This window comes from Sarcophilus harrisii, chromosome 6 (genome assembly GCF_902635505.1).
Source record: "Sarcophilus harrisii chromosome 6, mSarHar1.11, whole genome shotgun sequence".
Classification (NCBI taxonomy): Eukaryota; Metazoa; Chordata; class Mammalia; order Dasyuromorphia; family Dasyuridae; genus Sarcophilus; species Sarcophilus harrisii.
In genome coordinates this window covers 65,867,350-65,892,946 of record NC_045431.1, presented here as the reverse complement: position 1 = coordinate 65,892,946, position 25,597 = coordinate 65,867,350, and the positions used below count along the sequence as shown (strand labels likewise).

Below are 25,597 nucleotides of genomic sequence, written 5' to 3'. Positions count from 1 at the left end.
TAGGTGGCCAGAGAGATCCCTCCCAATTTTGAAATTCTATAATTTTATGATGAGACTTGCAACTAGTAAATTGCAGATCTGGGATTTAAAGCCAAGTCCTTTGATTCCAAACTCTATTCCATTTTCATTATATCACAGAATTCTGAGGAAGATTATAGAATAAACAACACAAGGCCAGATCATGTGGAAACAAGAAGAAGGAGGACTGGTTAGGGGATAAATGATCTCTGTACTTTCCTCTTGCTTTATGATTGGAGGTTTGAACTGTAGTAACCTCTTTAAAGATGGCACTCAAGTATCAAGATCTTTCATTTGCATTAATCATCTTGACATATCAGTTGAATGCCAACCACTGTTGGTGTCCAAGCCAAATGATATAATTAGACCAGTGTTGGATTTTAAGGACACAATCTCCCTCTATTTGAGCCTAAAGAAGTTGGGCAAAATAGGGAAAAGAAAGTGCAGATTATTTTTCTTTGAAACTTTTATCCCAAAGGATCATGGGTTTCTTTACTCCCAAGCTATTCTCTTACTAACCTCAGGACCCTGGACACCGCCCCCACTTCAGCTCTGGGACCTTAATCAAATCAGCTCTCTCATAGCTCCTGGGCAAAAAGAAAAAAAAAAGTGTTCATCTACTTCCTTTTCCCTGTATTCAGACAGCCTTCACTGCGCCAAACCTAAATAATCCTCTCTGGCTACCATCACTTCTGTATGTATATCATCTTCTATTAAAATATATGTTTCTTGTGTTCAAGAACTGTTTTCTCATACATTTTTATTCCCCAGGTTAATACAGTGTCTAACACACGGTATGTCCTTAATAAATGACAGTTATTCACTAAGTATTTATTGAGTGATTGTCATGCATTGGGTGATCAACTGGGTGGTTTGGGGGAATGGAGTATTGGGCTTGGAAGTCAGGAAGGTCTGTGTTCAGTTCTGTCCTCAGATGCTTCACTAGCCGTATGACTCTGAGAAAATTATTTAATTCCACCTCAGTTTCAACCTCTGTAAAATGAGCTGCAAAAGGAAATGGAAAACTACTCCAGTATTCTTGTGTAGTAAACTCCAAATGGGGTCACAAAGAGTCGGAAATGACTGAAAAACAACAAAATGTGTCAGGTACTGTCCCAAGTGCTGAGGATACAAATAAAGGCAAAACCTATGTCCCTGCATAGGGGGGACCATGCAATTTAATGGGATCATGCAAATTAATATCTACTTGTAAAACTTTTGCATATGCTTGGAAGGTCATGAAGGGGGAGGGAGAGAGACCAGGAAAGGCTGCCTGTCTTTCCCAAAGGTAGTATTTGAGCTGAGCCTTAAAAGAAACCAGAGAAGTTATTAGGAGGAGTTGAAGGGAGAATATTTCAGACAGAGTTGGGAGCTGGAATGCTCTATGTAAGAAAAAGCAATGTGACTGGATCATTAGATTCATTCATTTTCTCTAGAGTACAAGAAAGGTGAATTGATCTTGATGTCAACTGATGAAGTATCCTCACTTTTTTAAGTTAAGCTTTCTTTACAGCTATGCCCAAAGCCCAGAGAAGCATCATGGTTTAGTGGGAAGAACAATGTATATGTGATCCGATGATCTGGCTTGTAATACTGACTCTGATATTTCCTGCTTGTGAATCACTGGACAAAGCCATTTTAACCTGAACCTCAGTTTCTTTATCTATGAAATAAAAAGGCTGTACCAGATGGCCTCCCAGGTTCCTTCCAGCATTAGATCCTAAGAGTTGATTAAAGAAAATAAAAGTAATACAAGATTTCTCATCCCTGTCCCTATTCCAAATCCAAGAAAATATTTTGGGATTAGCTGAGTTGTGGTACAGGATGGATCTAATTGTACTTGAAATGTACTGATGATTGTACTTGAAATTCAGTAAATTCTCCAGGTGCATTTTTATGCAAACCACTTTTGATTCAGAGAAAATATAATAACAACTAATAATAATAATAACAGCTAATCTTTATACAACATTTACTGTATTCCATTGTGCTAAGCCTTTCACTATTATTATCTTGTTTCTTTCTCACAACAATCCTGAGAGGTAGGTGCTATTCTTATCCCCATTTTACAGATGAGGAAATTGAGTTAACCAAGATTATATATTTAGTGTCTGAGACCAAATTTGAACTCAGGTCCTCCTGATTCCAGGGACCAGTGCTCTGTCCACTGTCCCTTTTCCTAGTTGACAATTCCTGTCATTAAGGAGCTTACGTTTTTCTGTGGATTTCTATAATGAAAAGAAAATTGAGAGGGGGGAGTGGGTAAGGAAAAAGGAGATCACACATGATTTTACCAAGAAGGTGCCATTTTGAGTGAAGACTTGAAGAAAAAAAGATTCTGGGATGAAAAGGGAATGCATTTTAAGCATGAGGAATAGCTTGTGCAAATGCATGTTCCTTTGGCAGATGGGCAGCGTCCTGTTCAAGGAACAGACAGATATAGTCCAGATCTTCCCTAAAAAACTGGGAGCCCAGTGTGCCCAGGTAAGGGCCAGTGAGGGTTAGAGGAGCAAGCCTGCCCAATACTGCAGTCTTACTTATTAGGGCAAGATCCAGACACAATCTCCATAGCCACCGTCCCAGAAGCCGACTTACCTGAACAAATTAAGTATTTATGTGAAAATTAATATCTAGTATCCTGTCACTGAGTCTGCACCTTTTATTCCTCATGTTTACATAAATTTAAATAGATGGAGCTAGACAACACAAAGACCAGACCAATTCCATTAGCACCAATGTCCCTATTAGCCATCAGTCAATAATCATTTAAGGCAGCTTGCTAGGTGCCAGGAATACAAAGACAAAAATAATACAATGCTTGCTTTCCAGAAGCTAATTCTCTTATAAAATGTACACATAGAAATAAATGCAAACTAGATGCAAAATAGAAACTAAGTAATCCCCTGGAAGAGGATGGGGCAGGAATCAGGTGAAGATGGAAAAAGCTTACAAAAAAGGTAGCACTTAAACTGAACTTTGAACGAGCTTGGGGGCTTCTAAGAGGTGGTGGGCAAGGAGTGTTTTCCAATCATGAGGATCACAGTCTGTGCAAATGCTGAGGGGCAGGAAATGGAACAGCCCATTGAATAGGACTATAGAGAAAGCAAGCTGGAGCTGAGCTTAGCAGAGTTCAGGAGGAATGGCACTCTGCCTGATTTATTTCATTTAGTGCCATAAAACAGATGTTTCCTTAATGGTGATTCTAAGAAGGCTCTTAGAATAATCTCTTTGAGTCTCATTTGTAAAATGAGGACTAGATAAAGGAAGAACTTTTTTGCGTCTTAGACCCCCTTTTGTGGTCTGGTTAAGCCTATGGACCCCTTATCAGAGAAATGTTTCTCATTTTTTGATTCCTAATTGAAAGAAATAATAATTTTTAGTTAGATGATAGTAAAAATAGTGTAAATTTTTCCCCCCATAAAGTTCCTAAACCCCCTGAAATCCTTAGGCTAAATGGTCTTTTAGTTCCCTTCCAAGTCTTATCTTATTCTCAATAATTTAAATTAATCTGAGAACTCCTAAACTTGGAAGTTCTCTTCAGCAATGCAGATCACATTACCCTGGTCAGCTCGTATCCATATCCTGCTATAAGTGTGCTACCAGGGTTATTCCCAGTGTGCTGGCAGTCATCTCTCATGATACCCAGAGAATACTAGTAGAGTACTTAGGATATCCACTTCTCATCTCTCACCCTCACTATATGGTCTACTTATTTTTAATTCCTTGCATACAATTTTTTTCCCCAATTACATGTAAAGACAATTTTTAACATTTATTTTCTAAAATTTTTGATTTTCAAATTTTCTGTCTCTGTCCCTTCCCCCTCCCTAAAATGGTAAGCAATTTGATGTAGGATACATATGTGCAGTCATGATGACATTCCCCATTGTCTATAACCTGCTCATTTCTTCCATTTGCTTCTTGTTGCCCTCTGGGAAATATTTCTTTTTTAATTTGGGGGCAATCATGTTCCATGTCTTACTGAGAGAAAACAACTCTGGTAGAATGTTAGCACTGAGAAGTGCCTTTGTTACTATGGGAAGTTGGAGGTCATTAAAGAAGCTTTTAGGTCCAATCCAGACTGCCAGTTACCCTGGCCTGTAGGGTTCCTTTCAGCAACAGCAATAGGGTCTTATGACCGTTTAATTCCGGACCCAACTCTCTTCGCCTGAACTGTCTGTCCCAGGTAAATATTCTAATTTATCCACCTTATAAGCCTTTCTTCATTGATTCTAAATTTGAAACACTAGCTCATCTCTTAACCTATTAAAGGAGTTTGTTCAGAGTAGAATATTAGAAAGGAGAGGGAAAATGGGAAAGAGAACGTTTGGTAATTAGAAAAGCGATGTACTGTGTAGTTCTGCATAGAAAAATGAGCTGGGCCATGCTAAGGAAGCCTTTCCCAGTTCCCTTTTCCTTCCCTTTCACTTTCCCCAGGATTTTTTCAGTTCAAATTCATTGCTGAATTCCTGATTCTTCCTTTCATCCCTTCTCATTCATTTTATTTCAATAAAAATTTTTAGGTTCCTATGTACTATAGTATTTTTTACCTTAAACATGACATAAAGGACTGTCATTCTACGGAGGGGAGGGGTAAGAGATATGCTACATACACATACTCACACATGTGTATATATGTGCATTATGTAGTATGTGTGTATTGTGTAGTATGTATTTTGTGATACTTGTAGAAAATATGTACAAAATAGCTGTCAGGTAATTTCAAGAGGGAATTCTATCAACGAAAAGAAATCAAAACTGAATTCACAGCCCTTGAGCTTTGACATCATTCTCAGGACTAGTAATTTCTAATAATTAGTAAGAAATTGCAAAAATCAATTTAAAATATCATCTCAATAAAGACTCCAATATCATAGTAATAGTAGCTAGAATTTCTGTGGTGCTTTAAAGCTTGCAAAGCTCTTTATACATACTATTTCATGTATAACAATAACCTAAGGAGGTAGGTGCTATTATTATCCTCATTCTACAAATGAGGAAACTTAAGACTGAGAAAGATTAAGTATCACACAGTTAATAAGCATCAGAATCAGGAATTGAATTCATATCTGTCTTACTCTAAGATCAGTATGTCTTTCTTTCCATAAGAATACTTAACTGATTGTTAAGTTTCTTCACAAATGAACGCACATCACTCTCCCTCTTAATTAGATTACTCTCCCTTAAGCTTCTCAAGATTATTTTGAGGATATTTTGATATTTGATTTCTGAAATTTTGAGTTCATATTAGCAAAGCACTTGTAGACCATAAAGAGCTGAATAAATGCCAGCTGTAATTGTTATTACCCAGAAAGGAGCTGGATAATTGGATCTTTTGGTCCAGAAACATTGTACAAGGCAAGGATGGGGAAAACCAACACGATCTGTATGTTTCACCAAACAAGGTGGAAGATTCTATACTTTTAAAATCTTGATAATGTTGGTGTAATTCATTTTTTAAAAAATTCCCATCTTGTCTGGCAACAATATTGTAAAGACAGATGAAAGAATTAGAAACTCCGATCAGTGGAATTATCAAGCCTGATTCCAGAGAACTAATGATGAATAAGTGAAGGATTCAGTGCAAAATAAACACATACATCCTATTTATATGTATGTATGTATGTGTGTGAGAATATAAAACATGTAATATGTTATATAAGATATGTGTGAATAAACGTTTGTTTCCTTCCTCCTCCAACCTTTGATTTAGAATGAAAGAAAAACAAAGCACATTTGCACATTTATATAATTAAATTAAATATATTTTATAATATATAGAGACATGCATGCCTGTTTATATGTGTTTATCATACTTTTTTATATGTGTATTATGTATATTTGTATTTTTAATGGCCAGTGCAGAAATTTATTTTGCTTGGCCACACAAGTGTGCAACAGGCCCCTAGTTTTTCTTTGATTTTAAATTGAAGGATTAGAGTAGGAAGGAAGGAAGAAAACAAGTATTTATTAAGTGACTACTATGTGCTAGTACTGTATTAAGCACTTAACAAATGTTTCATTTCATCTATAGCCTTTGAAGTTAAGTGCTCTAATTATCCTTATTTTACAGTTAAGTAAACTGAGACAAAGGTCAGATGAGTCATCCAGAGTTTTATAGCTAGTAAATGTCTGAAACCAGATTTTAACTTGGGTATCCCTGACTGCCAAGCCTAGCACTCTATCTACTGCACTATCTTGCTTAGAGAAAAGAGAAAAAATGGCAGAGTTTTTTGATGATTGGAAACATATGCATATAAGTATGTATACAATGCATATATAATATACATATATACACATTAAAATTTATGTACATTCAGACATATATACAAATATAATATCTAAATATACACACATACATTGTATACATGTATATGTGCATACATGTTATTCTACATATATACACATGTAAATATATCTATATGTGTATATATGTACATGTGTTTACACATATATACACATACTATATAAAACATACATTTTAAAAAATAACATTTAAAAAATATTAAAGAAAAATGAGTGTAGTGTTATAGAAGGTTATATGTAGAAGGCAGATTTTTGATGTTTGGAAAAAAAGATATATTTTTAAAAGAAATATTCTCATGCTGAAAAGTTAGGAAAATGAACATAGAATCATTATATTATAAAAAGTTATAGTTGGTGTTCTAAGGTGAGATCTCTATCATATTAGAGTGGGAGAGAAGGAGGAGTGAATGAAGAGAAAGGGAAAACTGAAATAGAAAAACAAGTAAGATAAGATTAATCTGGCTGATGTGCTTTTGGTTTAGCATTGAACAGCTGAGGATTTAGGGCAATCCCGGGGTGCACTGAAATGATGGCTTCTAACTCTCTCATTCATAGGAATAGCAATAGGGGGAAAGCAAAGTTCAAATATATGAAATAGAAATGGTTTTCCTAGTATTTTTCAAGAACCTAGCATTCAGATTCAATTCAGGTCTTCATTGAATCCCCCTATCAGAGATAATCAATGACGGTGATTCAATCTTATGTCTCCTGGGTAAAGACTAAAACTATCTCCTTTCTGTGCACTTCCCTTAACGCTTAGGACTTAGTATCATTGACTAGTTATTATTATCTCCCCCTCTGCCATTCTGACTAGAGGATGCCTCTCTTTAAAATGGCAAGATTATTTTTCAAATAGTAATCTTTATAGAAATAAAGAACTGAGGGTACGAGTCATTTAATGTTTATGCCATTTGATGTCTTGGAGGATTTATCTGTTATGTCCACTTCAGCCAGCGCCTCTCAAAATAGTCATGCTTTTTCCCAATAGCAAATGACCCCCAAGAAGGAAGTTCTTTCAGGTTATGTTATTTGTTACTATGTGATTTCATCTCACCAGGTCATAGGTCCCTTTCCTATAAGATGAAGGGGCTATGCTAGATGACTTCTGAGGACCCCGGCAGCTCTGAATTCTATGAACTCTAAGAAATGTTTCACAGCTGATCAAAATCATTGGGAAGTCCTTTTCAAATCAATCTCACTGTGACAAACATGTATTTATGTCTTGGAGAAGTAAATCAGCATAGCAGTAGGGTGACTTTAGGGATGTAGAATCTTATGAGCCTCCTATAAAGACACTATTATGTATTTAGTTTTGGCTCCTATATCAGAAGGTTTGGCTTTTTAGCCCTTCTATAATAAGGGAAGTTAATGTAGTGGATGGGGTGGAAGGAAGGGTATCTGGAAAGAGATTGTTGTATAAAAAAGTGTATTAAGATATTTGAGGGAAGGAGGGGAGGAAGAATGGACAAACAGACTTGGGAGCACCCCCCCCCATCACACACAGATAATGAAAGTTTCATTACCAAGAAATATGATTCAAAAACAAGAATTAAGTTTGAAGGGACTGGCTACCAGAAAATGGCCTGGTCTGTCTCTCAGACCAAGCCTTGCTAGAAATTGGACTTTCTCTCTTAAAGGGACTCTTTGCCCCACATGAAAATATCTCAGGGCAGAGTCACCCCCAACTACTTGGTCCTTTTAGAATTAAATCTAATTTTTAATGTTTCCTATGTCCCTGAGGTTAGAGTCTCTATCAAAGATTTCTCAGTCTTTCTTTCTGTCTTAGAGCTAAAAGGTTTATGTGGCTCCCCAGTTAATTTCTGGTAGCTAGTTACACAGGCATTCGTCTTATAGAAGATAATTTCCCAGCAAATTTCCAAGAGATCTTGGTTTTAAAGTTTGCTGACTTCTAAATTCCAGAATTTTTAATTTCCTATGGAAAAGAATAGGAGGAAATAAAGACTCTGCATCAAAATAAGGCCAAAAAGAGAATGTCATTATCCATCTCTTATCTGACTATATCACTTGGTTTTTATTATATAAGGTACCAGTAAAAACCATTTTAAAATTTCTGAAACCCTTAAAGAAGGGAGAAAGAGAAGAAAAAAGGAAAGAGGGAAGAATGGAAGGAAGGAAGGAGGGAAGAAAAGAAGGAAGGAAGGACTAGAGGGAAGAAGGGAGGGAGGGAGACAGGAAGGAAGAGAGGGAAGAAGGAAAGAAGAGAGGGAGAGAGGAAGGAAGGAAGGAAGGAAGGAAGGAAGGAAGGAAGGAAGGAAGGAAGGAAGGAAGGAAGAGCCAGAGGAAAGGAGGGAGGGAGGAAGGGAAGAAAAGATAATGTATATAAAGCATATTACAAACTTTAAAGCACTAAATAAATATTAGTTATTATTATTCTACTTTCTATCATGAACTCTATTGTCAATTAAACTGGCATTCTGAAACCCAAACTGTTATTCTTGGCTGGAATGAATTCCTTCCTCATTGGTCCCTCCGATATCTTATCTTGCTTCAGGACTAAGCTGACTTAGTTACTTATTCATGAAGCCTTCCTTGATCACCTTGTCAATTTTCTTTCTAAAATCCTTAGGTGTCCATATAGGTATATACCACCCCTTATTCTAGGATAGAGTAAGTTCCTTGAATACAATCTCATTTCTTTATTTTTACCTGCAATACTCTGTCCATTAGAGGCATTTAATGGATGTTTGTCAGATTGAATTGAATTGAATTTGATAGTTTAATTTTAGCATTTTGGGTCAGTTGAATGCACCCAAAACAAACTTCTTTTTTTTGGTCTTGATCTCTTATTCAAGTGCATGGTCAAGGGAACAGAACCTTATTGACACATCATATCTGGATTCAGCTCTGAGAATGGAGCTTAGGAGGCAACACAGTATCATAAAAAGTAAACTGAATTTGAAATCCCAAAAATTGGGATCAAATGAGGCTCTTCCACTTTCAACCTTTCTGATCTTGGGCCAATCATATCCCTTCTTTTTGCCTCTGTTCTATTAGCTTTCTTGGGGAGGTGGGGAGGGCTGTTTTAGAAGACCTGGAAGGTCCTTTCCAACTGCTATGAATTTTTAAATTCATTGGAGAGAAGCATCATCAGTGTGACAACAGAGGCATTGGAAGTACATTAGATTGTCCCAAATACAATCTTTTCATTTCCAATAGGATCATGAAGAATGGTTGTAATCTAACCTAGAGACAAGATGAAAAGATTTTCCTTGTTTGTTAATAATAAATTCCCTCATGCTGTATAGAATACCATGCCAGGTAAATTGTTTAAGGAGCTCTAAAGGGGATTACCAGCTTAGTGTAGACTCAGAGTATTCCATTTGGGAAAGGCTGCATTGGTGTTGTTCTCTGTAGGCGCCAATGTGACTCCCACACCTTATTAGTTGTGTTGCCTTAGGGAGAGGGAGCAGTGTGAGTCAGTGCCAAAGGAAAGATGGAGTTCTCCTTTCAGCTCTGGTAACAAGGTTTCTAATGGAGACAGAAGATGGCAGACATGGAGAAATCAGGGAGACTGGAAAACAAACATCCTCTCTCCATTTTGCAATGTTGAAAAGAAGGATGGGGGAGAGAAATATTGTGAAAAAGAAAAAGAATATTACATAAGAAAGTATAGGTGAGGAGTTCAGTGATTCAGTGACTGGGGATGGAGAGGAAGAGGAGGGGAAAGTTTTAAACCAATTAGGTATCCACACTCAGTCTCCTCATCTATAAAATGTCTTTGCCAAGAAACCCCCATATCGAGTCTGATAAAAAGAATGAACAACAAACAAAAATCATGAATGGCAAGTCACTTAAACCCCAATTGTCTCTGATAAATTTGATAAATTCTTCATCTGCATGATGGGAGGGTGTTTCTTCACACTGATAAAATCACAGTTCTGGACACTCTCTTCCCCCAAGAAAAAGAACTTCATTGGCACTTAGTTTCCCTTAATCAGTATTCCTGCTGCCTCTCCTATGTTCAAGAGTCCATTTCTCATTGCAGCTTATGGCCATTTCCTCTCTTCTCACAGAACACAATGATGTATCTAGTTGTTCATATGACTATTTGTCAAAGTGCCTGCTAACAATGTTTACTGCTGATGATTTGTGCCAAAAACTGTACAAAGAAGGAAGGAAATGCAAAGACACTGTCCTCCAAGAGATTTGTATTTGTATCTCTGTATCTCAGGACCTAACACTGTGCCAGACACAATGGATGCTTAACATAGATTTCTTATTGGTTGATTGGCTTCTTCTTCTCTTTTTGTATTCATCCATCTGCTCTCTTGGATTTTTGCTTCTCTATTTGGGGCAGGGTAAGGAATCTAGATTGCAGTCCTACATAAAAAGATTCTAAGATTATCAGATTTTATGAAGTGTGTAACGAATACTATATAAAGATCTATGAGTACTAGGAAAAACCTTGTATCAGGAGTCAGAGGAATCACTATTAGAATCCAGGCTCTGCCCCTTACTTAGCTCCTGTGTGTCACTTGTGTGACATTTATCGTCTCTGTGACACTTGTTACCTATAAACTAGGTCATCTCTCCTTCCTTTTCTATTTTTCAATCCTTTGATCCTACCTTATTGGCACGTAATATATGTTAAAAAACAAGCATAAATGTGATGGTAAATGTTTAAGAAATGGTTCTCTAGGGGAAGGTCATTGGAGGGGAAAAAATGCATTTTTGATTTATTTTTAGTTTATTCTACATTATAAACATTTTCCTCATCACTTTCTAAAGCCTAGACAATCAACAGTATGATAAATCAAATCCTAATTTGTAGTATTTACTGGTTTCTGAGGTTTATCAGATGCTCTTGCTGAAAATTTAATACTTGTAGAATTCCTGCTAGCTCTAGCACACTAGAATAATTGTGTTTTATCTTTTCAGTCCTTCTTTTGACCTTCCTTATCTCCTCGTTTTCTTTTGATGCAATGACTTCCTATATTTTTTTTGAAAATGACATAAAGTTAAGACAATGTACACATAGTTACATTGATGGTATTTGACCCAGTAGGCAGAGAGGACCCCATTCAAGGATGTTAAAGCAGGGGATTAACCCCAAACCAAGCTTTAGGATGTCTCATCTGCTGATATTGTGCAAGATGGATGGTGAAAGACCAGAAGCAGGGAGATCATTTAGCAGGCAATTGCAGTAGTCCAGCAAGTAAGGGATAAAAGTTTGACTTAGAATGGTGCCATAGAAATGAAGGGACAGATCTTTGTTCTACATCTCCAACTGCTCCTATCCTTCATTCTTTCCTGGATTCTCTTCCTACACTTTTCTTCTCTGCTTCCTTCCTTGGCCATGTTATCCAGTGATCACCTCTAATACAGATAACTTCCAGATCCGGAGTCCTCTCTCTTAAACTCCAAGTCATGTTTCTATCTGCCTGCTGGACATGGACCTAAATGTATTGCTAGCACCTTGGATAGCATATGACCTCCCAGCCCCTACTCATAAGTTAGCAATGAATCAATCAATCAACACTTATTAAGGTAAGCATTATATATGTCAGAAACTGCACTAAGTTCTGAGAATACAAAGAGACAAGAGGCAGTCCCTGCCTTCGAAGAGTTTACAATCAAAATGGGAAATGGCATAAAAATAACAATTATAAAAACACAAAGCTATATACAGTCTAAATAGAAAATAACTACTAGAATTAAGAGGCAACAGAAATAAGAAGGTAATAGAAATATATTATCATTCTCTCCCTCTTAAAATTACTGTATAGTTGCTTATTTGCTTATAGGATATGTCCTCTTAATTAGAATGTAAGTTTCTTCAGGGCAGGAATCATTCCCCTCCCCCTTTTTTTCTCTTTATATCCCCTGTCACTAGCTCATTGCCTGACTACATACTTAATAAAAACTCAAGCTGGTGCTTGATAAATGTTACCTGGATTGGATTGAAGAGACTGTCTAAAACCAGAGATCATAATTCCCCTCCTCTTCCCCCCAAAAATACTGTTATTCTCCCTGACTTTACTAATTCTATGAATAATTCCTTATTTTTCCAGCCATTCAGGCTTGAAATCTCAGAGCCTTCTTTGACCTCTCCTGTTCCTAACTTTTAACCACCAGTTGTTTAGCAAGCCTCTGGATTCTACTTTTGCAGTAGCTCTTTTCTTTGTCCTCTCCATTACCATGACCATGACCCTCATTCAGGCCACTGTTAAATCTCACTTGGGTTATCAGATTAGTCATCCAGTCAATCAACCTGTCACCAGATCCCATATTTTCCTACTCTAGTCTATATTTTTTAACCAGATAAATCACTCCCTTTCCTCATTGACTACTGAGTAGAGACCAGTCTTTTTATTCTGGCATTCAAGCCCCTCTACAACCTAATTCCAATCTACTCTATCTCCTACTTTCCCTTTCCTATTCTCTGATTCCACAAGACTATGTTCCTGGATGTTCTTTAGATAAATTCTGAGCATTCCCACTTCTTTGTCATTGCTGCCATAGTTCTTTGCATCTGGAAAACACTCTTCTGCAATTTAGCCTTCTGAAGTCCTACCTATCTTTTTAAGGTCCAGCTTGGATGTCTCCTCCTTCATGAAACCTTCTCTGATATCCCAACCAATAGCAGTCTCCCTTCTTTGATCCTTCATAGCATCTTGATAGTATCACATATATGAATTTACCACTTTTTTTGTATTATGTCATTTGAGGGTATAGGAGAGGGATCTGTCTTATTTGAAAGTAATAATAATAATTGACCTAGAACTTTGCAATTTACAAAGCACTTTATATAAATTATCTCACTTAATCCCCAAAATAGCCCAAGAAGGTATGTAGTCCTGTTCTATAGATTGGGAAATGAGTTAAGGCTGGAAGAAATCAAAATGCTTTGCCCAAAATGATAGAACTGATAAATCACAGAACATGAGCTTAGTCTTCTGTATAAATCCAGCTTTCTTTCTGCTATATCCAGAACAAGAAATAGAAAGGCATTCTGTATACTTGTCTTTGTACCTTTGTCCACTAATAACATTCTATCTGTTAATGTTACGAAGCTGTCATGTTCCTGTCATGAGCAAAGGAAAAGCCTCCTTGTTTTCCATGTGCCCCAAATTTTTAAAATTTAGTAGACAAAGCTGAAGATATTTTCACACACATACACACACACACACACACCCTCTTGAACCAGGAAAAATAAGATTGTTAAACAGATCCCTGATATCATAAAAAAAAAAAAGTAACCCACTATTGTTCATTTGTTTTAGTCATGTCCAACTCTTCATGATTCCATTTGGGGTTTTTTTGGCAGATACTACAATGATTGGCCATTTCCTTCTCCAAATCCATTAAAAAAAGAAAGAAAGAAAGAAAGAAACTGAGGAAAATGGAACCCAAAATGACTTGCTCAGGATCATAGACCTGGTAGTATCTAAGACCAGATTTGAACTCATTGAAGATGAGTCTTCCTGACTCCAGGTCTGGAATGTGCCCCCCAGTTTGCCCTGGATCACCCAGCTAGGAAGTGTCTGAGGCTGGTTTTGAACTCATGAAGAAGAGTTTTCCTGACTCCAGACCCAGCACTCTGCATTAGGCACCAACTAGCTGCCTAAAAGGCACACTAGATTCAGCAAGAAGGTGACAAGCTCATTGTAAAATAGGGGAAGTGGGAAGGGCTGAATGATGTCCGGTGCTAAAATTTATGATTCTCTTTGCAGACATCTTTTCCATAAGTCCTGCGTAGACCCATGGCTGCTAGACCATCGAACCTGTCCCATGTGCAAGATGAACATCCTTAAGGCCCTAGGCATCCCGGTAAGCAACGTGCCCCGTCCCCACTCCCCAAACCAATATCCTCCCTTTTTTTTCTAACTGCTCATGAACACAAAGGAGAAAAGTCACACACATTGTTCCCTGCTTCTATTGTAGTGGTCCCCAAGAGAGGGATGTCACGGGAGTGACAAACACCATTTGTGTTACTTCCTTATGAGCTTGTATGTCTGGAGGTATCTTTCTTCTCATTTTCTCCTCATTATGAGCCCCTAGAGATTTTCCCACCTCTTTTTCATTTTGGATCATCCTTCCTCAGCATTAAGATGCTATTTATGCAGTTAGCCTTCTCTTTTCCTTGTTAATGATGAGACAGACAGAAAGTGGGAAGAATTAAAAAATTTTGAACCTGAAGTTTGGAATAGCTAGATTCAAATCTCACTCTGAAGCTTACTTTCTGAGTCCTATTCTGGTTATGATTTGCATGAATGGTGAGTGTTCCAAAAAATGAAAAAAGCATGGGTTCAAGTTCACTGATAGAATATATCTGTTGTATTTCTATCACCTGCACAACACCAATGGGAAATGACTTCAACTGCTTTTTTTTTTTAATGTCACTTCATCCTCTGGGCCTAATCTGAACTGAGCCACTCCAGGAGTCGGTGAGCAAACTTCCTAATACCTTGAGGGATCATGGCAGTGATGAGAAAGAAAGGCTTAGATTCTGTTTAGCTGTTAAAAAAAGATCTGCGTGTGGATTCTTCTGTGTCCAGAATTTTGGAGGCAGGACCTGGTTTCCATTCTGCCATCAGACTAAGCCTCCCTCAGTTCCAAATATCCATAAAAAGTTCAGCATCTCCCCCAGTGTGGAGACTCCAGCCAGCTGGCTTCAAACTGAGAAAAAAAGACATTTCCAGGACCTTGTCAAGTTTAGCCCACAAACAATGGTGGCTAGTGAGCCACCAGCTGTTATATGTACATTTTTCCTGAACAGATGAGGGCAGGCAGCGGGCCAAACTCCCCGATCCCCTGGTTGGGCGAGAAAGAGTACAGTTAAACAAAAGATAGTGTTGGAAGAAAAGCCAGCCCGTAGTGAGGATGGGAGCCCCAGATACTAATTTTCCCCCTTTCACCCCAGTCTTAACCCTCATCCCCTTCATTCCCAATAATGACAGCAAAATAAAAAAAAATGAACCATCGCACAGTGTTAATGGAATAGGAACTCTGATGGGAATTATCACTGAAAGGGAGAAATCATGCTAACTCTGATTCTCTTCCTGCTTTCACATTAGTACAGCAGGAGAAGGGGCGCCTTGAAGGGCAGTGATAGATTGTAATGACATGCATTTAGCCAGGCTTTTCTTCCCGTGTCCCAGCTGCCTTCATGCCAGCTGTGTGCTGATCTCGATGGTTTATGCACACAACACAAATCAGCTTGTGTGAATACAGGGCTGGACAGGCAGTGGAGAAGCAGACCACTAAATCGTCCGTCTGTGGCTGTAAATATGAGTCAGCATGAGGAAAATCCATTATGGGTAAAAAAAAAAAAATATAGCTCAAAACCCAGGCTATAACCCGCCGTGTATATGTTTTAAAAAAACACCCTTAGAACTCAGTGCATCAAGAATTTCCTCTGCTTATACTAAGACCATATCTAGTTTCCATATAAAAAATATATAGGTGCATTTTCATGTGGAGGCAACTGGTGGATAGAGCACTGAGCTTGGAGTCAAGAAAGCCTGGGTTCACATCTAGCCTCTGATATTTATAGCTACATGATCCTGAGCAAGTAATTTAACCCATCTTTGCCTTAATTCAATGGAGAAGGAAATGGCAAATCACTGAAGTATCTTCACCAAAAACAAAAAAACAAAACCCCATGGACCATATGGCCCATGAGGTCACAAAGAGTTGGACACAATTGAAGGACAACAGCAACATTAGCTATGGGAGAGGTAGTATGTCCCGGGAAGAGATTGGTCTTCCAGTCAAGGAGATCTGGGTTAAATTCCTACTTCCAATATAAACTGGTTTTTTGACCCTGTACAAGTAATCTGTCTTCTCAAAGACCCAGGGAAACTTGTAATATTGTTCATGGATGAGTCGTTGATCTGCCTTTGAGGATGTTTTTTCCACATCAGTCATTCCCTACAAGCATGAGATTACAAATTCAGAAGGCTCTATTATATGTGCTTGTGTTTATGTGTATAGAGAAATAGAAAACACTGAAGGGAGCTAGGCTAGGAGGGTGAAGGAGGAAATAAGCATTGATCTAGCACCTACTGTGTGCCAGTACAGTGTACTATATACTAAGTGTTTTTTACAAGGGATTATAGATTTAGAACCGGGAGAATTTTTAGAACTCAATCTTTTCAGTTTACAGATGAGGAAACTGAGGCACAGAGTAAGTGACTTGTCCAGGATTACATTGTTAGTGAATATCAGAGGGGAAGCATGAATTCACATTGTCCTGGAGTCCATTGCTCTATCCATGATACCAAGCTGTGTCTCAAGAGATGTGAGGAAGATAGAGGAGCAAAGGAATGTGGGGAATTGGATAGACAGAGAGATAGAGAAGAGAAGGGGGACACAAAGGGGAAGAAAAAGAGAAGGAGGGAAGCGAAGAGAGAGAGATAGGGAATGAAGATAGGAGGGGAGAAGAGAGACAAAAAATGAGAGGGGAGAGAATCAGGGAAGGTGAATCAGAGAGACAGAGGAGAGAAAGTACAGAAAAAGAAAGGTAATGAGAAAGGAGTAAAGAAAGAGAAGGAGGGAAGAGGAAAGAGAGAAAGATAGACAAAAACAGAGGAGAGATAGAGAGGAGGAGGAAGAGAGAGGGAGAGAGGGGGAAATGGACAAAGATGATAAATAGGGGAACAAAGAGAATGAGAAAGAAGAAAAGAGAAGGATATAGGGGGGAAAAGAGAGGGAGAAGAGTGGAGGAGAGAGAGAAACCAAAAGAAACAGAAGAAAGATAGATAGGGAGAGAGAGAGAGAGAGAGAGAGAGAGAGAGAGAGAGAGAGAGAGAGAAAGAGAATGGAAATTGGTTGAAGGGCGGGGGTGAGAGAGAGAGATTTGGCTCCAAAATCTTTGCAGCACTTCAAAACTGAATGAAGACATTTATTTAATAGTGTAATAGCTTTCTTCAAGTATTTAGAGTCATCTCATGGAAAAGGGATTACAGTTTTTCTGCTTGGCTTGAGATCAGGAGTAAGAGCAGTAACTGAAAGGTACAAAGAGACAAATTGAAAAATAGTTAATGACTAAGTTGTTCAAAAGTGGCCATGGAAAGTAGTGTGTTTCCTTTTGAATAATGGAGTTCACTCCTCAGGGCCACTATGGAGGGGATTCTTGTTCAGGTGTGACTCAGATGACCTGGATTCTTGAATTCCCTTCCAAATCAAGGATCCATTGAATGCAATCCATTGGAGTGGTTTCTCTCGCTAGTAATCTATCTTTTCAAAGCTTCCTGCATCATAGTTGCCCACAAATTAGGAAGAAGGTGCCTAATAAACTTTTAAGTACCAGAGATATGAAAATTTTCATTGCTTCCATCATCATTCATAATAAAAAAAATAAGCTCTACAACTCCCCCATCAGATTATGATCAGAAACACTGAAGTTACTAATATTTAACTTCTTGGTCTAATTAATATTTTTCTCTACCATCTTGTAGGCTTCCAGAAACCTCTCTGAAGTATATGTGAAAATAAGATGAATTTATCTATTCATTATTTTAAATAATGAATAAGTATTTTAAATAGTTTTATTTGAGATTATTTCTGAAACTTTCAAGTTATGATGACTGAAGTAGTCAAAGCTCAGAGATCCCAGTCATGGTTCAGTATATTTGCCAAATTTGAACTAAATTTTATTTAGAATTATTTGAATAATGGCCATGTCCTTATTGTAGAATGTAACACCAGAATTATTAAGTGATGTCACTCCCTTTTTCTAGCACAATGATTAACCAATAAGCTCTATCAATATACACAAATGAAAACAGAACAGTCTCAGAAAAGTGAAGCATCTCTGATTTCTTCTGCTTACATCCTGGGTAACTGCTATGCTTTCCCAAAGCATCCATTTTGGAGGATATTGAAAAATAATCCATGTTACTCCTGAATTTTCTCCAGTATTTGGAGGTAGAGAATCATAGATGTAAGTTTAATATACTCAAAATAGAATTTGTTATCTTTTCTGCCCCCTAAAAAATTTACCTTTTTTCCCTCACTTCCCTGGTTCTTTTGAGGGCACCATCTTTGCAGGCACCCTTGCTAGGTGCACAATCATAAAACCAACCTTAACTTTCCCTTCCTCACTAGAGATATCTGGTCAGATGCAAAGTTTTATCAAATTCCACCTCCATGATGTCCATCAAATGAATCCCTTTCTACATCACTCATGTAACCATTTCCATAAATTAAGCCCTTATCACCACTATTTTGTTGCTTCAAGTCTTTTCCCCTCATCAATTCATCCTCACACAGTTACCCATAAACTTAAGGCATTCTTTTTACCATATTACTCCTGTCCTGAAATATCTCCAGTAGTTCCCTTTTGCCTCTAGAATTAAAAAAAAACAAATTCATTCTAAACATTTAACAATTGAACTCCAGTCTATCTACTTTTTAGTAAGACAGCTGGATGGCTCAGTAGATAAAGTGCTGGATCTCGAGTCAGAAAGACTCATCTTCCTGAGTTTAAATCTGGCATCATTTGCCTCATCTGTAAAATGAATTGGAGAAGGAAATGGCAAACTACTCTAGTATCTTTGAAAAAATAATAGCCCCAAATGTGGTCAGGAAAAGTTGGGCCCAGCTGAAATTACTGAACAAAACAACAGCTTTATATTATAATTTATATTTATATTTATAAATGTCTCCCTTCATCTACTATGTGGTGACAAATTTGATATTTCTTTTAGATGATATTCTACCTTCTGCCTTCATGCTTTACTCACAACTCACTTTCACCCCTGAGAATCTATAGTTTCAGCGCAGCTAGGTGGTACAGTGGATAGAGCAATAGCTTTACAGAGAGGAACCGAGTTCAAATCCTACCTCACAAACTTATTAGATATGTGACTCTGGGGAGTCACTTAATCCCAATTGCCTGAACAAGGAGAGAGACAGAGATGAGAGAGAGAGAGAGAGAGAGAGAGAGAGAGAGAGAGAGAGAGAGAGAGAGAAAGAAAGAAATGCTCCCTACCCCAGAAATTACTTTGTATTTACATACATGTACATTTTGGGTTTTTTCATCTAATGAAGTCCTTGAGGGCAGTGAGTATTGTTTGATCTTTGTATTCCTACTCTGTAACATTTAGTAAATGAACAACCATTCTGTAGAACCATTTTAACTTTGCCCAAAGGGCATATTGACAGAGCAATAGCACTCCTAGGTCTCTATCCCAAAGAGATTAAAAAAAAAATAACAAAAAGGAAAAGGACAAAAATATTTACAGTACTTCTTTCAGTGATGGCAAAAAATTAGAAACTGATTGTGATATATGATTGTGATGGATGCTCTCAGAAAAACCTAGGAAGACTTATATGAACAGATGCAAAGGAAAATGAGCAGAACCAGGAGAACACTGTACAAAGTAACAGCAATTTTTTACAATCAATGTAAATGCCTTAGTCATTCTCAGCAAGACACTGATCCAAAATAATTCCAAAGGATTTAGTGGTGAAAAATGCTGTCTATCCATAGAGAAAGAACTGGTGGAAACTGAATGCAAATTGAAGAATTGTTTGTTTGTTTGTTTGATTTTATTTTTCTTGAGGGTTTTTTTTTTGTCTGTTTCTTTTTATAATACGGCTAATATGGAAAAATGTTTTCCATGACTGCCTATATAAGCTATATCAAATTGATTGCCTTCTCGATGAGGGAGAAGGAGAAGAAGGGAAAGAACTTAAAACATAAAAATTTTTTAAAGAATGTTAAATTTTAATGTTAAATGTTTTAGATGTAATTTGAAAAAATAAAACATTAAAACAAGCCAGACCTTTGACTACAAGTCCAATACCCATTTTCCTCTAATATGCTGCTTCTCCCTTTGAGATAGCATGTTAAACTTTATTATAAGTATTTTTTATTATGTTGAGATAGTTATACCTGAGGAGATCAATTCAGGAATTTCTCCAGAAAAAGAAAGCATCTGCTTTATGTGAACTTTTCTTCCAGATTTGTTTTTTCCTATAAATGTAGTGTACCCTGAACACTTGGTAGAACATTGCTATATATCCCATCTGTGCACAGCAACAACAGACTTCCACTTTAAGAAATTAAACTGAATCTTCATCAAGCAGAAAAAAAAAAGACAGATGAACAAAAAAACAAGGAGGCAAAGATGGGGGATGTCCCCCCCCACAGTCTTTAAGAAGGCAGAATGAAAATAATTGACAAATAACAAACAAGTAAATTTTATTTGTTTTTTTTTTTTCTTTTGCCTCCCTTTCCAGCTCTTCTAAAGACCTTTGGTCTTTTGTTTCTTCCTACTTAAAAAAAAAATCTTTTGTTTTAATTTATTATCAGAATCAGTGTGTAATACCATTCTGATTCTGCTGCTTTCACTCTGAACTACCCCTGATTGCTCTTTCCAAAGTTTCTTGTATATAGCAGATTTATTGATTTTTTTTAATCTAATATTCTATTACATTTAATAGATCACAATTTATTCAGCTGTTCTCCAGTTCTTCAGCATAGAGACTGTTTCCATTTTTTAATTATAAATAGAGAAACTATGAATATTTTTGTGCAAATAAGCCTTATTTCCCTTTTTATGATGTGAGCATAGAATCTTAACAACAAAAATTCTGGGTCCAGAGATAGGATCAGTTTTTCAGTTCTTTTCATATTGCAGATTATTTTTCAAATCTTTTTTATTAGTTTGTAGTCCCACCAATAATATATTAAAGTGGCTTTTCCCTCAGTACTTTGACACTGTTGGACTATAACATTTTTTGATATTCATTAGGTTTTCATTTTAATGAATTTTAAATAAAGAAGTCATTTTTTGCTTTAACTTTGGCTTCTTTTCCTGAACACTGCCTAGCATGGGCAGTGTTTTACCTCCTTACCCTCAAGTGACTCAGAGGTCAACCTGGAGAATGGTCATTTATCAATGGCAGCCAAATCTCCTCAATCCTCCATTTCTCCCCTTATTATTTTTCTCGTTCCTCTTGAAATATAGGGCTGCAAGTAATCCAATATGTGTTAAACAGGTGCAATTCTTCTACACATATTTCTACAGTTATCATGCTGTACAAGAAAAATCAGATTAAAAAGGGAAAAAAAATGAGAAAGAAAACAAAAAGCAAGCAAACAACAATAAAAAGGTGAAAATACTATGTTGTGATCCACACTCAGTCCCCTCAGTCTCTCTCTGGGTGCAGATGGCTCTCTCCATCACAAAACCACTGGAATTGTCCTGAGTCACTTCATTGTGCAAAGAGCTACATTTATCAGAATTGATCATCGTATAATCTTGTTGCCATGTACAATGTTCTCCTGGTTCTATTCATTTCACTTAGCATCAGTTCATGTAAGGGGAGACTCCTTCCTTGACAGCAACACCAAAACCAAACCCCATCTGCAGAATGCCTAGGACTTCTTCTCCCCCCCCCCCCGATAGTATTTTATTTTCCAATTGCAAGTAAAGCTACTGTTCAACATTCTTTTTTTAAAGATTTTGAGTTCCAAATTTTTTCTCCTTCCCTCCTCACCTCCTCAAGACAACGAACAATCTGATGTAGATTATACATGTACAATCATTTAAAACATATTTCCATATTAGTCATGTTGTAAAAAAAAAAATCAGGGCAAAAGGGGAAAGCTATGGGAAAAGAAAAACAAAAAAAAAAAAAGTAAAAATAGTATGCTTTGATCTGTATTCAGTCTCCACAATTCTTTCTCTGGTTGTGAATATGTCTAAGATTTCCAATCTGGACATGAGTACACAAAGATATGTATGCCAGAAAGCATAATGAGAAAGTATATCAGATCAATCTCCCTCCCCACAGAATAAAAATAAGTAAATTTCCATTCTTCTTGTTTAATATTCTTTAAGATGAGATTTGGAGGAGGAGATGGGAAAGGGAAGCGGATAGGGACATGCCTTCTGTACTCAGCTGTCACATAAAAGAACAATAACATTTTTGCCTTAATTCCATGTGGAAGAACTAAGATGAGTGAAAGTAACAGGGTGAAAGATTTCACTTAATTTAAGGAAGAATTTTATAAAAATTAGAGCTGTCCATCAATGAAACAAGGTGTCTTAAGAAATAGTGAGTTACTCATCATTGGAGGTATTCAAGCAGAAACTAGAAAGTCTTCTGTCAGGCTTGCTTAGGATAAAATGACCTTCAAAAGTCTTTCCAATGCATAAGATTCTGTGAATTATAATTTGGGTGTTTTAGTGATGAATCATTGAGAAGTTTTGTTCTAGATTCTTTTGGTATGGGAGTTTTTAAATCAGCAATTCTCAGGTGTGAGTCAAACATATTTCTGTCTGCCCTTCCCCTTCCCCTTCATACTTCATCATAAAAATAATTCACAAGTCTTTGGGGATAATGATCTGACTGTCAAATGGTGCTTTGATTATGAACAAATATTTTAAAGAAATCACTGTTCCTATAAAAGAATCATGTGTTATGTGGCTATTGCCCAATTTGCCACACCTATAACATGATCCTCTATCTAGATGGAGGATTTTAATAGAAGAGCTTTAAAGAAACTTTTCATTGTTGTTGCTGTTGTTTTTTTTACTAAAATCATATAAACATTATTTAGTAATTATATGGTGCTACAAAGAGAACAATGAAGTTTTTATTATTTGAAGGAAACAAATCATATTAATAAATGCTTATTGTTGAGCATATTTGTACTCTAGGAATTTGAACTCAGAGCTGGGGGGGGGTGTGGAGAAAGAGCAAGACAGAAGATACTAAAATAGATTCTTTCATCTTCCTATGTTAACATTGGTTTTATAGCAGATAAACTTCAAAGTGTTTTTTCTTTATTTTTTTTTAACCAGCCCAATGCAGACTGCATAGATGACATCCCACCGGACTTTGAAGGTTCCATAGGAGGGCCACCAACCAATCAGATTACAGGTGCAAGTGATACAACCGTGAATGAAAGTTCTGTTACTTTGGATCCCGCTGTCCGAACTGTGGGAGAATTACAAGTAGTCCAAGATGCAGAAGCCACTCCCCAGGAAGGGGAGGTTAACTTTACAGCCAACAGTAAGTCTCAACTTTGCCTGCAAAGTTCATATGAGACATTTATAAAACCTTTTGAGTGTCCATTTCCCACTCTGCCATTGTCACCTCTTGACTGGGGACCATTAAACAACTCTAGCATGAATAGGTAATAATGACCATAGAAATGTAAAAGCCTATTTTCATTCTGAAGACAAAGCCTGAAGTTCCAATTTATAGCATGGTCTTGAGTCACCAAGAAAACTCAAGCATTTGAGATATTTAGTTTCACAGGTAAAAGAGCAATGAGAGCTATTTATGGATTATAGAGCTAAAAGGAAGCACAGATACCATTTCCTCCAACCACTGGTTTTACAGATAAGGAGACTGAGAGAAAAGTTAAGAAATTTGTCCAAGAAAACATAAATACTACATTCTGTAATCTCCATCTAGATGCAGGTCCTCTGACTTAAAGCCAACATTCTTTCTCCTGTATCACAATGCCTTCCTTAGCCAAAGGTAGGAACTGGCCCTCAGATCTTAGATCAGATCAATTCTTATATAAGCTCCCTGGAAAAGGTCAATTAGCTTTATGCCTAAGGCTCAGATATGAATAAGAATTTTAATATTGAAAACATAATTTAATATCCTTAAGCTAATTATACTCTTTTGCTTACATTTTAATTCAAAATTATATCATAACATGACAGGTAAAAAATATGTACATGTTACTTGTATTATGTGTATATAGTAAATATTTCATAATATTTCCATATGTATGTTATATACATACATGTATACATTATTGCTGCTGTTGTTTCCCCTTGTTCTTGGAGAGGACCATGACATCAGAGAGGGGATGCCATGAAATGCAAGTAAGTTGGATTCAAGTGAGGGAGGGCTCTGCAAAGTCACCTGTCTCACTCTCTCTTCCAAAGCCATCTGGGTACAGTGGTAAGATATGGATCAGAATGACTGGCGATGGCTCTGGATGCAATAGGAAATTTGGCCTTTTTAAGGTTTTTAACCCATCTCAATTTGACTGAGGCAATGGGTATGAATGGGTATTCAAAGATAAAGGCTAGATAAGGCTAGATACGAATTGAGACAAAGAATCTCCTCTTTTTTTATCTAATCAAAATAAATAAATAAAAGATCCAATCTGGGAGGGGAAGATCCTCTGAGTTTCTAGGCAAAAGAGAAATGAGTCCTATTTATATTCACTCTGAGGCAATCTGGACCCAAACAATGACCAACTGGGGCTTGGCTTGGGACCTGTTGTTGGACAATCAATGACAGCCAGAATGATCTGGGATTGGGGCTTATTGTTTGCCCTTCCTTCTTGAAGAGGACTTTGACATCAGAGAGGTGATACCATGACATGCTAGTGAGTTTATGTGTATATTCACACATAGATAATACTTATATGTATATTCTTAATACTAGAGAATGATTTGTATATATAAAGATATATATGTGTTTATACGTGCATAAATGTATGCATGTACGTGTCTCAGTCCCAATTTGAACAAATAATCAGTCCCATGAAGCAGCCATATATTTGAATTCATACTGTTCAAAATTATAATTACATAAAATATAGTAATTAGTTTCAGCTTGGTGGAACTATGTAGTAGAAATTAAAATTCTGTGTTGAAATTCATTGGAATTAGGATTTAGCTCTATGTCTGCAGATGTGTGTGTGTGTGTGTGTGTGTGTGTGTGTGTGTGCTTTAAAAACTATATGAGGGCAATTTTATTTTGTGTGTGTCATTTTTCCATTAATGGGGGAAAAACTAGTTGAAATCACAGTATAGATAGCAGATTAAAGCCCTATCGACAGCAAACATTTGGGGCAGTACTATATCTATAGAAATATAGGTATTGCCTTCTTAATGTAGGCATCTTTTTTTCCTACAGATTTTCTCCTTTGATCATTTATTTCTGTCTAGTCTGTTCTGATTTATTGAAATATCAAAGAAACTTCTAAAGAGAATATTCCCAATTGATTGTGAATGAATTGAAAGTTTGTAGAGAGCAGAGATCATACCTTAGATATTTGCATTCTTTAAAGTATGGCTTCTTTTTCAGCTGAAAGGTATTAAAAATAGCATACAAATCAAACATTTACTGATAATAAATCATAATTTCACAACCCGCTTTGTGCTACCCATATGGGGTGACCCATAGTTTAAGAAACTTTGCTTTAAAGTACCCCACAGAGGAACTTACCATGGTAGCCATTTAATAAATGCCTGTTTATGAATGAATATTTCAATCTTATCAATATTATTAACCTTATTTTAACAACTGCTCTATTGCC

At 36.8% G+C, this 25,597-nt stretch overlaps 1 protein-coding gene across 1 annotated transcript in view; it reads left to right on the top strand.

Annotated features, from left to right (window-relative positions):
• Nucleotides 1–25,597, top strand: part of RNF150 (ring finger protein 150) — a 328,862-nt gene that overhangs the window by 255,977 nt on the left and 47,288 nt on the right. Inside the window, exons 6-7 of the mRNA XM_031941619.1 lie at nucleotides 14,019–14,115; nucleotides 23,109–23,319. Of these exons, the coding sequence (XP_031797479.1) occupies nucleotides 14,019–14,115; nucleotides 23,109–23,319 (308 nt within the window). The remainder of the gene's footprint in view (nucleotides 1–14,018; nucleotides 14,116–23,108; nucleotides 23,320–25,597) is intronic.